This window comes from Cherax quadricarinatus, chromosome 68 (genome assembly GCF_038502225.1).
Source record: "Cherax quadricarinatus isolate ZL_2023a chromosome 68, ASM3850222v1, whole genome shotgun sequence".
Lineage (NCBI taxonomy): Eukaryota > Metazoa > Arthropoda > Malacostraca > Decapoda > Parastacidae > Cherax > Cherax quadricarinatus.
The window spans coordinates 340,001-353,532 of NC_091359.1; the positions used below are offsets into that span (position 1 = coordinate 340,001).

The 13,532-nt window shown below is 40.9% G+C and overlaps 1 protein-coding gene across 2 annotated transcripts in view; it reads right to left on the reverse strand.

Annotated features, from left to right (window-relative positions):
* LOC128697923 (uncharacterized) overlaps window positions 1-13,532 on the reverse strand; it is a 651,973-nt gene that overhangs the window by 852 nt on the left and 637,589 nt on the right. For both annotated transcript variants that reach the window (XM_070099541.1, XM_070099542.1), the window contains one exon: window positions 1-4,294. This exon is cut by the window's left edge and continues 852 nt beyond it. In XM_070099541.1, coding sequence (XP_069955642.1) covers window positions 1-4,294 — 4,294 coding nt within the window. The remainder of the gene's footprint in view (window positions 4,295-13,532) is intronic.

Sequence of the window (13,532 nt, forward strand, 5' to 3'; positions counted from 1 at the left end):
CACTATGACTGTCTTCCATGTCTGCTCCTGATGGTGCTCCTGTATTACTATGACTGGCTTCCATGTCTGCTTTTAGTGTTCTTATGTCACTATGACTGTCTTCCATGTCTGCTTCTGATGGTGTTCTTATGTCACTATGGAGGTCTTCCATGTCTGCACCTGAGGCTGATTTATTCTCCTGTCCAACATGTAATGTTTGTACATAATCACCAAAACTAGTGATATTTGGAGACAAATCCAAAGACATTGCAAGACCATCTAGCGAGTTTTCAGTTTTATGTGGAGAAAAATATTTGTCTGTTAACATATCCATATCCAGATTGTTAAAGTCCTCAGAATCTCTGGGGCCTGGATTTATCAAAGGTATAAAATCAGATTCCAAAATATCCAAGACTACAGGAGCAAAGTTGGCTGACAGCCCACGTTCGATTTCTTGTGCCTTCCTGAGCTGAATTACATAGGGAACAGGTGTTGGAGCCGGGATCACTGCCTCCATTACTTCTTCTTGAAGACTATTTCGAAACCACAAATAAAATACCTCTGCAGGTGAGGCAGGCAGTGTAGGTTCACCACCTGAGAGTGAGGCAGTCAGTGTAGGTTCATCATCTGAGGGTGAGGCAGGCAGTATAGGTCCACCATCTGAGGGTGAGGCAGGAAGTATAGGTTCACCACCTGAGAGTGAGACAGGCGGTATAGGTCCACCATCTGAGGGTGAGGAAGGCAATGCAGATTCACTGTCTGCAGATGAGGCATGCAGCACAGATTCATCACCATCGCCACTATCCACTTTGATTATAATCGTTCCTTTCCTGTCCTCCTCACTTCTTCCTATCACTGGTACATTTTCAACATTTTCAAACTCCACAGAGTTTTCCTCATTAGCTTTTGAAAAGTGCTTTTCATTAAAATTATTTTGCTCTCCCTTGTGCACATATTTGTTTGCATTATTATTGGCAGGAAATTTAGAAGTACCAGTGTCGAAGGTGTCATCACCATCCTCATCAATCTTACAAGGGTAATAAGGCTCAACTTCCTTTCCTATACTAACACTCGACTCTGGAATGAATTCTCTGAATATATATTCTGGGGTTACCGAATTGTTATATCCATGGACAGAGCTTCCTGAAGTATTGTATAAATGTGTTGTACTGTTAGTCTGCAAGTTGTCATACTCATCATCTGCCAATGGTATGGAAGACTCTTTGTAAGTACGTGTGTGTTCTGCACTCAAAGTATTTGAATCATGTATCACACTCTGCTTCTCAGGTGAGTGGCAATTTACATGTTCCAAGACATCCAAGTCATGATCATTGTAATGGTATTCATCATAAAAATGTTTATCATCATATTTAATATTTTTTTTAGCATCTGTTGTTTGATCTTTGGTCTTTGTTTCCATTACTGTCATGTTATCTTCAACTTTTGGTGACTCTGTGAGGGTAAAATGTCCATCACTTGGTGACTGTGTGATGGTAACATGTCCATCACTTGGTGACTGTGTGATGGTAACATGTCCATCACTTGGTGACTGTGTGATGGTAACATGTCCATCACTTGGTGACTGTGGGATGGTAACATGTCCATCACTTGGTGACTGTGTGATGGTAACATGTCCATCACTTGGTGACTGTGTGATGGTAACATGTCCATCACTTGGTGACTGTGTGATGGAGCTGCTTACTGAGGATTCTGGGTAATTTTGTTTATTTCCATTAGCATCTATTTTGTGTTTTCTGTATGACAACTGTGTCAGTGTTTCAGAAATATCTTCATTTGACTGAGAATTTGTTGCTATACTAGAGGAGTTAACATGGGCAGATACTTCATGGAGTTGCAGTGTGTGTGTTACTTGCTGTCTTCCAGTCTGTATCTGATGGCTGCTTTTGTTGCCTGAGCCAGCTTCATCTTTTTTCTTACTAACTCTGTCTGCTAATTCATGTCTATCAAATTGGTTAAATATTAATGGTGTGGTTGATGGAGTTATTGATGACCTAGGTGAAGGTGGAGATCTGGATCTATGTTGCTGGGTGTAATCACTGATGGGTGTTGTGATGGGTAGATGACTCCCTAAACTTGTGTCTTCACTTTCTTCACCAGTTTTGAACCCAGAATGTGTGTTCACCTTGTGCTCAGACATGACATTTGGAGGTTTAACATCAACATCTCTAGCTGTTGTTTCTGTTTTATCACCCTTGTTTATTTCTGTTTTTTTCTTTCGTATATTATGCAAGTAGAAGGTATTATTCTGTACAAAACTTGGGTATGGCTGAATTACACGAGGTCTGTTTGTGCTAACTGATCTAATTGTCCCAGCAACTATGGATGTTGGGACAGGTAGTGACCCACTGATGAAAACTACACTGCCAGAGGACTCTTCTTTCTCCTGACCTAGGAGTCTTCCCTTGTTTTTTCTTCTTCTTCTTCCTCTTCTAGGAGTTCTTGCATTCCACTGTCTGTTGTGAAATGGTTTTCTGTTGTGATGTGGTCTTCTTTTTGTAAGCATTGTAGAAATGTTTCTGGAAATATGCTCATCACCTGTATGTTTAAGAGGCAGTATTCCATTGGTGGTGACTCTTCTTAAACCTGCTGTGTGGCTAGTAGTTCCTGTAGCATTACTTGCTGAAGTTATTACTTCTTGAACATCTGGTCTAACTTCAGGTTTTTCAGTTACATTATTGGGTTTTCCATTTGTAAATTCCAATATATTACCATGTTGAAAGTGCATAGCCTCCCGTGCATTTGTTCCTGCAATCTCAGACCTGTGAGCCTCTGTAAAAGGACGTCTTCTAACAGGGCGTCTTGGTCTCCCACTTTTACCAGTAGCAGTTGTCACATTCTGAGGTCTTTTCATAAAAGATTCTCGGCTCTGAAATTTTGGCTTCATCTGTAACCTGGACCTTGAACGACCATGTCGTGGATGGAAGTGTCTCCAAGAGTGTCTGATGCGAGGTTGATGGCTGGCTAGTGATGTTATGTTTTGTGAAGCTCTTACAGACTGAGAATAATCAACTTCCCATGTCACATGCTTATCTCTTGTGCCGTTGGCCGCAACAGTACTGCCATTAGTCACCATTAGTCTTGAAGGAAGCATTGTATTTCTAAAATCTGAACGTTTCTTTACTGCTGTATGATCATACTTCACTTCTCTGGCCATATGAAAATTCTCTGATCTTTCAGACTTGGTCACACCCAAGGACTGTCTAGTTCTTGTAAATGAATCTAAAGGTGAGGTGATGGAAGAATCAGGTAAAAATGAAGTTGAAAAAGTGATAGGCTGTAAGTCTTCAGAGACAGAAGGTGAAATTACAGGAACTGATGTTAATACTGAGCCGTCTGTTGGCCCATTTAATAAAGATAAAGAATTGATGGTAAGATTGACACCAGGGTTTAAAAACTGGTCTTGCTGTAATGCTGAGCTGTGACTGGCATCAGAGTTTGTTGAAGTATCAAACTCTTTGTGCTTGTCTAGCATATCAGCTGAACCAATGGGCACAGGAAGAAAATCAGTTTGGTCTGACAATGTAGACAAATTCAGCTCTTCCCCCTCATGCAATTCTCGTGTCTTAAGTTTATGAAGCATAGTGTGGGTTACTGGGTTAGTGGTATAACGTAACCTTACCACTGACGAAGAACTGAAAATTTCATTTTTATTCAAGTTATTTTCTGAATGCCAATTTTCTTTTATTGATTTTTGCTCCAAAGTTTTAAATGTTGTAGAACTATCTGTATTAACTGGCCAGTAGTTGCCCCTTCCTTGCCGCAGAGGAAGCAGTGGCAGTAAAGTCAAAGGCCTGGTAGTAGTGCCATGTGTAAAGGTTATCATAGCAGGCAGCTGGCTGGTTGGATCATGGTCAGCAGGTGGCTGACTAGTTGGGTCATGGTCAGCAGGTGGCTGGCTGGTTGGGTCATGGCCAGCAGGTGGATAGTTGGTTGGGTCATGGTCAGCAGGTGGCTGGCTGGTCGAGTCATGATCAGCACCTGAGATCATGAGAGCATCCCTAGTCTTGAAGTGCCGAGACTGCCCGACAGATTCCTTCAAGAAGAGTTTACGGTGTTCAAGCTGAGTTCTTGACAAAGCTGAAGTATTGGTATTAGCAGTATGATGCATGGAGCTTGCAGTAAGATCCTTTAATGTGTGGCTGTTTTTTAGGTTGTAACTGGTGGTGTGATGGGCAGGTGGTGAGGCTACCTTGGTCATCAAGGAAGAGGGAATCTGAAGAGGTATCCCTGCAGAGGTAGTGGAGGAGTCTTGCAAGCAGGAATGTAATGAAAAGGAAAAGGCTTGACATATATCCTGCAACACAAAACAGTGAGGGGGCTATAATACAGCTCAATTGCATCTATAGCTATAAAAATTACCTAAAATTAACATGTAATTAAGTCAGGTAATTAAGATACTGAGTTTTTCACACAGTAATAATAAGAAACATGCAGAGATGTTAACTTATAAAGTCAACTGAAAAAAAAGTTTGTATAAATGTTGGTGACCAACACATATTTGTCTGTGACTTATATATTAACTACAAGTAATGAGGTGTAACTGCATTTCTTATAATAACACAAACACCATCTTCATTTGTGTCTCATTTAATAGGTGTAAGTGTAGCACTAGTGTCTCACATAATAGCTACAAGTGTCACAATATAAAAAATATTTCTTGCCACATATTCTGTCTTCAAATATTTCACATACTGAGCTCTGTACATAATAAAACAATTCAACAATTAAAATAGCAACAAAAAAATAATTCAGTAAATGTTATACAGGAAGCTCAAAATAATAAGTGAGCATGAAAACCATCACCAGAGCAATATTACAGCAGCACTGATAAAAATGACCACCATGACAATCACAATAAATAAATAAATAAAATATATACATATATACTGTTTGTGTGGAAGGGACTTGGACATACACAGAAGGCATGTGTGAGTGTGTTAGACAGGCGTGGAAACAAATGGTTTTCAGGACCTGACGAGCTGTTGGAGTGTAAACAAGGTAATATTTTGTGAAGGGATTTAGGGAAACTGGTTAGCCAGACTTGAGTTCTGGAGGTTGGAAGTACAGCGCCTGCATTCTAAAGGAGGGTTCAGGATGCATAGTTGCTGCTTAGAGGGACATCTAAATAGTTATATCTACATGCCTCTGGCAAGACAGTGATAGTGTGAATGATAGAAAAAGAATTTCTTATTTCAGGTCACCCTGCCTTAGTGGGAGATGACCAACATGTTAGAGAGAGAGAGAGAGAGAGAGAGAGAGAGAGAGAAAGAGAGAGAGAAAGAGAGAGAGAGAGAGAGAGAGAGAGAGAGAGAGAGAGAGAGAGAGAGAGAAAGAGAGAGAGAGAGAGAGAGAGAGAGAGAGAGAGAGAGAGAGAGAGAGAGAGAGAGAGAGAGAGAGAGAGAGAGAGAGAGAGAGAGAGAGAGAGAGAGAGAGAGAGAGAGAGAGAGAGAGAAGAGAGAGAGAGAGAAGAGAGAGAGAGAGAGAGAGAGAGAGAGAAAGAGAGAGAGAGAGAGAGAGAGAGAGAGAGAGAGAGAGAGAGAGAGAGAGAGAGAGAGAGAGAGAGAGAGAGAGAGAGAGAGAGAGAGAGAGAGAGAGAGAGAAAGAGAGAGAGAAAGAGAGAGAAAGAGAGAGAAAGAGAGAGAAGAGAGTGGACACTAAAAGAAAGTTAGCATCAGGTAGGGTAGGCTCCAAAACCTGGTGGTCCCTGGTCAAGGACAGACAAGGTTATCTGCCTGATGAACTTACTCCACCTCTAAATCGACAGGATGGGACCACCTCTACTAGTAGTCAAGAGAAGGCGGACCTCTTTGCTGAACACTTTGCTACCAAAATGCAAGTTCCTGATCCAGCAAGGGACCCTCCTTGGCTAGCTGCAAGAACTGTGTCAAAACTGTCAGTGGTGACAATAAGGCAGGAGAAGGTGCATTTCCTACTTAAATCGCTTGACCAAGAAAAGGCTGTGGGCCCAGACAAGTTGAGCCCAAGATTGTTGAGAAGATGTGCAGACCAGCTAGCAGCACCTCTAACTCGCATCTTTCAGCACTGCCTAGTACAGTGTAAATGGCCCTCTCTATGGAAAGAGGCAAATGTAGTCCCTGTTCACAAAAAGAAGAGCAGAGCAGAAATCAGCAACTACAGACCAGTGTCACTCCTGTCAATCACTGGTAAGATCCTCGAGACAATAATCTCAAGACAAATGACAGAGTTTTTGACTACCTCTCACTACTTTGTGATCGTCAATATGGCTTCAGGAAAGGTTATTCTGCTGCTGATCTGTTGTTAAACCTCCACTAAGTGGCACCAGTCACTGGACGAATCCAAAGTCAGCTGTGTGTGGTAGCACTGGACATTGCTGGCGCTTTCGACCGGGTGTGGCACCAGGGCCTCTTAGCAAAACTTCAAGCACTGGGAATTGCAGGCTCTACGCTATGTCTCCTCAGTGATTACCTTCATGGTAGATCTCTAAGTGTAGTTCTCAATGGAATGGAATCAGCAAGACATCCTATTGGGGCAAGTGTTCCACAAGGAAGCGTGCTTGGGTCCATTGTTATGGAATGTCTACTTCAACGACCTTCTTCATCTCATCCCAGAATCACATGCATATGCAGACGACTGTACACTGACATTCACTTATCCAAGAGAAGAAATGCCAGCTGCTCTAAGCTACATCAATCACCAGCTGAGAGCTATATCAGCTTGGGGAAATAGATGGCAAGTAACATTTGCACCTGAGAAAACGCAAATGATGATCGTCTCTAGGCACCATGATGGTAATGCTGGTGCAGTAGTAAGGATGAATGGGAGGATGTTGGCACCTGGAGAAGAAGTTGATATCCTTGGGGTGAAATTTGACTCAAACTAACCATGAAGAACCACGTTGTAAATCTTGCAAACAAGGCAGCCAGGAAGCTTACAGCACTTCACCGTATCTCCCATCTGCTTGACAGTAGGGGTTGCAAGATCCTGTCACGAGGCACAATACGCTCCACACCATTGAGTATGCTCCACTTTCTTGGTTTGCCTGCCCCCCTCTCATCTGCGACTGCTTGACAGAGTAGAGAACAGAGCAAGACGCCTCATCTCTCGCCTGGACCCATCCTGGATAGATCTGTCATTTCAGCAGAGCCTTCAACATAGGAGGGATGTGGGTGGCCTTACTGTTATGTACAAGGCCAATATTGTCAAAATACCACACTTGGATCCACTTGAGGACAGCGTGAAACAAGCTTTTATGCCACAAGATGGGCAGAAAGCAGCAACTTCACTCTGGCTGTACTCCAGAACATCACTCCATCTGAGATCATACATACCCAGGATGACTCGAGTATGGAACACATTCGTACAGCATAATGATGTCAACGAGATAAAGTCAGTTGATCAAAGGAATCTGCTGGCCCACAGATGGCTCCAACTTCATCCTGTTCCCTACTTGTATGTCTCATAACAATAAAAATGCTTTCAAATGAGCTGATGTAGGTAATAGCTCCTTAGCTTACCAACAAAGTTAGGAATCCTTCAACCTGTAAATAGCTGTCAATAAAGCTAGGATCCTTAACCTTGTCAAACCCTGTGTAAGAGAGAGAAAAAAGAGAGAAAGAGAGAGAGAGAGAGAGAGAGAGAGAGAGAGAGAGAGAGAGAGAGAGAGAGAGAGAGAGAGAGAGAGAGAGAGAGAGAGAGAGAGAGAGAGAGAGAGAGAGAGAGAGAGAGAGAGAGAGAGAGAGAGAGAGAGAGAGAGAGAGAGAGAGAGAGAGAGAAAGAGAGAAAGAGAGAGAGAGAGAGAGAGAGAGAGAGAGAGAGAGAGAGAGAGAGAGAGAGAGAGAGAGAGAGAGAGAGAGAGAGAGAGAGAGAGAGAGAGAGAGAGAGAGGAAAAAAACTGCTGACTACCACATCTCATATTTACATCAAATTTATTCTAATGTGTATATATCATGCTTATATATTATGTAATGTGTTTCTTATATAATTTTGAAAAAAATATCATAGATGGATTAATGAAACATGTCTATATTAACTCACTACAGCCTCTCCTCACTTAACGATGGAGTTCTGTTCCTAAGACCATGCCAGTAAATGAATTCGTTGCTAAGTGAGGAGCATACTATAATGGCAGTGGGTTTCTGTCGACTATCATTGCCATTGTTTTAATGTCACCTTTACACCACTTATAACATTTCTGGTATATTTTTAAATGTTTATACAGTAGTGTACTGTATATTGTAATAAACAGAATATGTATATATATATGTATATATACAGTATACACACACACGTTTATTTATTTATGTAATAAATCTGCAAAAATCAATCTGAACATAATCACCCAACACCTGGCCCCATTTCCACATTACCAAATCATAGCATCACATTACCATGATACAGCAACTCAAATTTAATCCCTCTAGCCTCAATACCACTTGTTCCAAAAGCTCTTAGAACATGCCTTTTTTTCTAGAAATTTCTCAAAAATTCAGCAGATGGAACTGGACACCAGGACCATCACTAGAGCAATATTATGGAGGGGACTGAGGGAGCTTAAGCTTCAAAACCATCACCAGAGCAATATTAAGGAGGGGATTATGGAAGCTTAAGCTTCAGGACCATCACCAAAGAAATATTAAGGAGGGAACTGAGGGAGCTTAAGCTTCAGGACCATCACCAGAGCAATATTAAGGAGGGGACTATGGGAGCTTAAGCTCCAGGACCATCACCAAAGAAATATTAAGGAGGGAACTGAGGGAGCTTAAGCTTCAGGACCATCACCAAAGCAATATTAAGGAGGGAACTGAGGGAGCTTAAGCTTCAGGACCATCACCAGAGCAATATTAAGGAGGGGACTATGGGAGCTTAAGCTCCAGGACCATCACCAAAGAAATATTAAGGAGGGAACTGAGGGAGCTTAAGCTTCAGGACCATCACCAAAGCAATATTAAGGAGGGAACTGAGGGAGCTTAAGCTTCAGGACCATCACCAGAACACTATTAACTCTTTCAGTGGTCATCACGTAGAACTGCATCATTGAAGCCAGGGGTCCCTCATGTAGTTCTACGTCATGAGCTCAGCAAACTCAGATAAGCTGTGAGTGGTAAATTTTGACCTAGATATGAAAGAATGGGTCTGTGCAGTATGTGTGCACAGTATAAAAAAATCCTGCCCCACACAGTGGATGATGGGAAAAACAAAACTGCAATTGCGAGTATGGTTTAAAAAAGCGACTTTGACGTTTCATCTCGGATGGTTTTTATGGTTTTATTGACTGTTTCATGGCATCATTTGATGGAAAACACTACTGAAATACAGATGGTAATGACTGGTGTTTCTGGAATGGAAGTAACTGCTTCTTTAACACAGCTAAGGTACGAACAGATGTCTTCCTCAAGGGGACAGGCCGAGGTTTGGCAGAAGGTAACTTGACGCTGCCACCAGCCTTGAAACTCTGCACCCAGTTCCTCACTGAACACTCACACACACTAACATTCTCCACTATTTCTTAAATCTGGTGCCCAGCTTTGTGAAGCCCTGTGATTTGAGCTATAGTTTCAGGTGTTAAAGACTTCCTTTTATCCATACTCAAACATGTATAGCCCCAAAACCAAAGAGAACACCAGACAAAAGATGGGGCAGATGAGAGACATAAGAATATAAGAATGGAGGAACACTGCAGTAGGCCTGTTGGCCCATACTAGGTAGGTCCTTCACAAATCGATCCCACTAATAGAATATTTGCCCTCGTAAGAACATAAGAACATAAGAAAGAAAGAACACTGCAATAGGCCTACTGGTCTATGCGAAACAGCTCCAATTCTCCCACCGGCTTAAGCCAATGCCTTGACCTAATGAGGTCAGACACATCACTTAAGGGAGGAGCACAGCATCCGACCTAGTAGCACAAGCTAGTCAGGTCCAACTCACACCCACCCACACCCACTCATGTATTTATCTAACCTATTTTTAAAACTACACAATGTCTTAGCATCTATGACGGTACTCGGGAGTTTGTTCCACTCATCCACAACTCTATTACCAAACCAGTGCTTTCCTATATCCTTCTTGAATCTGAATTTTTCCAGTTTAAAGCCATTGCTGCAAGTCCTGTCTATGTTAGATATTTTTAGCATGCTATTTACATCCCCTTTATTAATTCCTGCTTTCCATTTATACACCTCAATCATATCCTCCCTAATTCTACACCTTTCTAGAGAGTGCAGATTCAGGGCCCTCAGTCTATCCTCATACGGAAGATTTCTGATACATGGGATCAACTTTATCATCCTCCTTTGTACGTTTTCCAGTGCATTTATATCCATTCTGTAATGTGGTGGCCAAAGCTGTGCCGCATAATCTAAATGAGGCCTAACCAAAGATATATAGAGTTCAAGAACAACCTGAGGACGTCTATTATTTATACTTCTTGCTATGAAGCCAAGGATTCTGTTAGCTTTATTGCAAACACTAATGCACTGTTGTCTTGGTTTTAGATTACTACTAACCAGAACTCCTAAATCCTTTTCGCGATCCGTAATACATATTAAGATCTACATTATTTAGTTTATATGTGGCGTGGTTATTTTCCTGTCCAACATTTAAAACTTTGCATTCGTCTATATTAAACTGCATCTGCCACTTCTCTGACCACTGCATAAGTCTATTCAAATCATCCTGGAGTACTCTAATGTCCTCATTAGAATGAATTGAGACAGCTCATTTTGGCGTCATCAGCAAATTTACTTATGTCGCTATTCACCCCTCATCTATGTCGTTTATGTAGATTGTGAACAACAAGGGGCCCAAAACTGACTCCTGTGGAACACCACTTGTGACGTGCCCCCATTCTGATTTCTCCCCATTTATGCAAACTCTCTGCTGCCTATTCATCAACCATGCCTCAACCCAGGAAAAAATTTCTCCTCCTATTTTGTGTGCCTTAAGTTTCCTCAATAGCCTCTGATGTGGAACTCTATCGAAAGCCTTACTGAAGTCCATATACACAATATCATATTCAATACCATGATCTACTTCCTCAAATACCCTAGTGAAGAAAGTTAGTAAATTCATAAGACAGGAGTGCCCATTTGTAAAACCATGCTGAGATTCATTAATCAATTTATGCCTTTTGAGATGGCTACGAATTGCTTCGGCAATTATTGATTCTATAAATTTTCCCACTATGGAGGTAAGGCTTATTGGTCTATAGTTCGAAGCTAAGGACCTGTCACCTGCCTAGTAAATAGGTATTACATTTGCCATTTTCCATTTATCAGGCACTATGCTAGTTTGCAGTGATATGTTGAAAGATTAGCCAAAGGTATGCTAAGTTCCTCTTTACATTCCTTTAACACCCTTGCAAACAGTTCATCAGGACCTGGGGATTTGTTAGGTTTTAATTTCTCTATTTGTCTCAGAACCATATCACTAGTTACAGCAATCTACATAATCTATTATTTCTGGAGTTTCGCTAGTATTTTCCTGGGTAAAAACTGAGAGGAAGTAAGTATTGAAAATTTCACACATATCCTTATCACTATCAGTGATCTGACCTGAGTTACTCTTAAGTGGGCCTATCCTGTCCCTAATCTTACTTCTGTATACCTGAAAGAACCATTTTGGGTTAGTCTTCGAACCTCTTGCAACCTTAGTCTCATAATCCCTTTTTGCTTTTCTTAATGCTTTTTTTATTTCTCTCTTTAATTGAATATATTGATTTCTTAACTGCCCCCCCCTCTTTTCATAAGCCTATATATGCCTATCTTTTGACCAATGAGATGTTTTAATCTATTGTTCATCCATTTGGGATCATTTTTGTTAGATCCCTACTCGGAACAAAAGTTGTCTGGGCAGCTAGAACTATGCTCTGAAAAATGTCATATTGGCAACCAAGACCACCTACCTGACCCATAATCAGGACATCCCAATTTAGCGCACCCAGGTAATTTTTCAGCCCCATGAAATCGGTCAAGCGAAAGTCTGGGACAGAGATTTGATTGCAGTTATCTTGGTAACTCCATGATATATTGAAACTAAGTGATTTGTTATCACTTTCCCCAAGCTCATCATTAACCTCAAGATTATTAACTAGTGATTCTTTGTTGGCAAGAACCAAGTCAAGTAGACTGTGTCCTCTAGTTGGTTCTGTCACAAACTGTTTTAAAAAGCAATCCTGAACTGTATCAAGAAAGTCACTAGACTCAAGATTTCCTGTCACATTGTTCCAATCAATTTGTCTAAAGTTAAAATCTCCCACTAACACAACATTTTCATTTCTAGATGCCTTACGAATTTTGCCCCATAGCAGCTTACTGCACTCTCTATCAAGGTTTGGGGGCCTATAAATCACACCCAAAATTAGCTTTTCACGACCCTCGAGAAACTGTAGCCAAACAGATTCTGTGTCCAATGTTTCTAATCTTATATCTTGTCTAACACAACAATTTAAATTATCTCTGACATACATCGCCACTCCACCACCCTTCCTGTTGACCCAATCAGTATGGAATACAGTGGACCCTCGACCAACGATATTAATCCATTCCAGAGAGCATGTCCTTAGCCGACTTTATCGTTAGTCAATTTAATTTTCCCCATAAGAAATAATGGAAATCCAATTAATCCATTCCAGACACCCAAAAGTATGATAAAAAAAAATAAAACATGAAATATACATTTTCATACACAGAAAACAATGATACATACACAATAAATACTACATGAAGTTTTTACAAAGTAGAAGTGATGCAAGGAGGGAAGAGTATATGGAGAAAAAGAGAGAGGTTAAGAGAGTGGTGAAGCAATGTAAAAAGAGAGCAAATGAGAGAGTGGGTGAGATGTTATCAACAAATTTTGTTGAAAATAAGAAAAAGTTTTGGAGTGAGATTAACAAGTTAAGAAAGCCTAGAGAACAAATTGATTTGTCAGTTAAAAATAGGAGAGGAGAGTTATTAAATGGAGAGTTAGAGGTATTGGGAAGATGGAAGGAATATTTTGAGGAATTGTTAAATGTTGATGAAGATAGGGAAGCTGTGATTTCGTGTATAGGGCAAGGAGGAATAACATCTTGTAGGAGTGAGGAAGAGCCAGTTGTGAGTGTGGGGGAAGTTCGTGAGGCAGTAGGTAAAATGAAAGGGGGTAAGGCAGCCGGGATTGATGGGATAAAGATAGAAATGTTAAAAGCAGGTGGGGATATAGTTTTGGAGTGGTTGGTGCAATTATTTAATAAATGTATGGAAGAGGGTAAGGTACCTAGGGATTGGCAGAGAGCATGCATAGTTCCTTTGTATAAAGGCAAAGGGGATAAAAGAGAGTGCAAAAATTATAGGGGGATAAGTCTGTTGAGTGTACCTGGTAAAGTGTATGGTAGAGTTATAATTGAAAGAATTAAGAGTAAGACGGAGAATAGGATAGCAGATGAACAAGGAGGCTTTAGGAAAGGTAGGGGGTGTGTGGACCAGGTGTTTACAGTGAAACATATAAGTGAACAGTATTTAGATAAGGCTAAAGAGGTCTTTGTGGCATTTATGGATTTGGAAAAGGCGTATGAC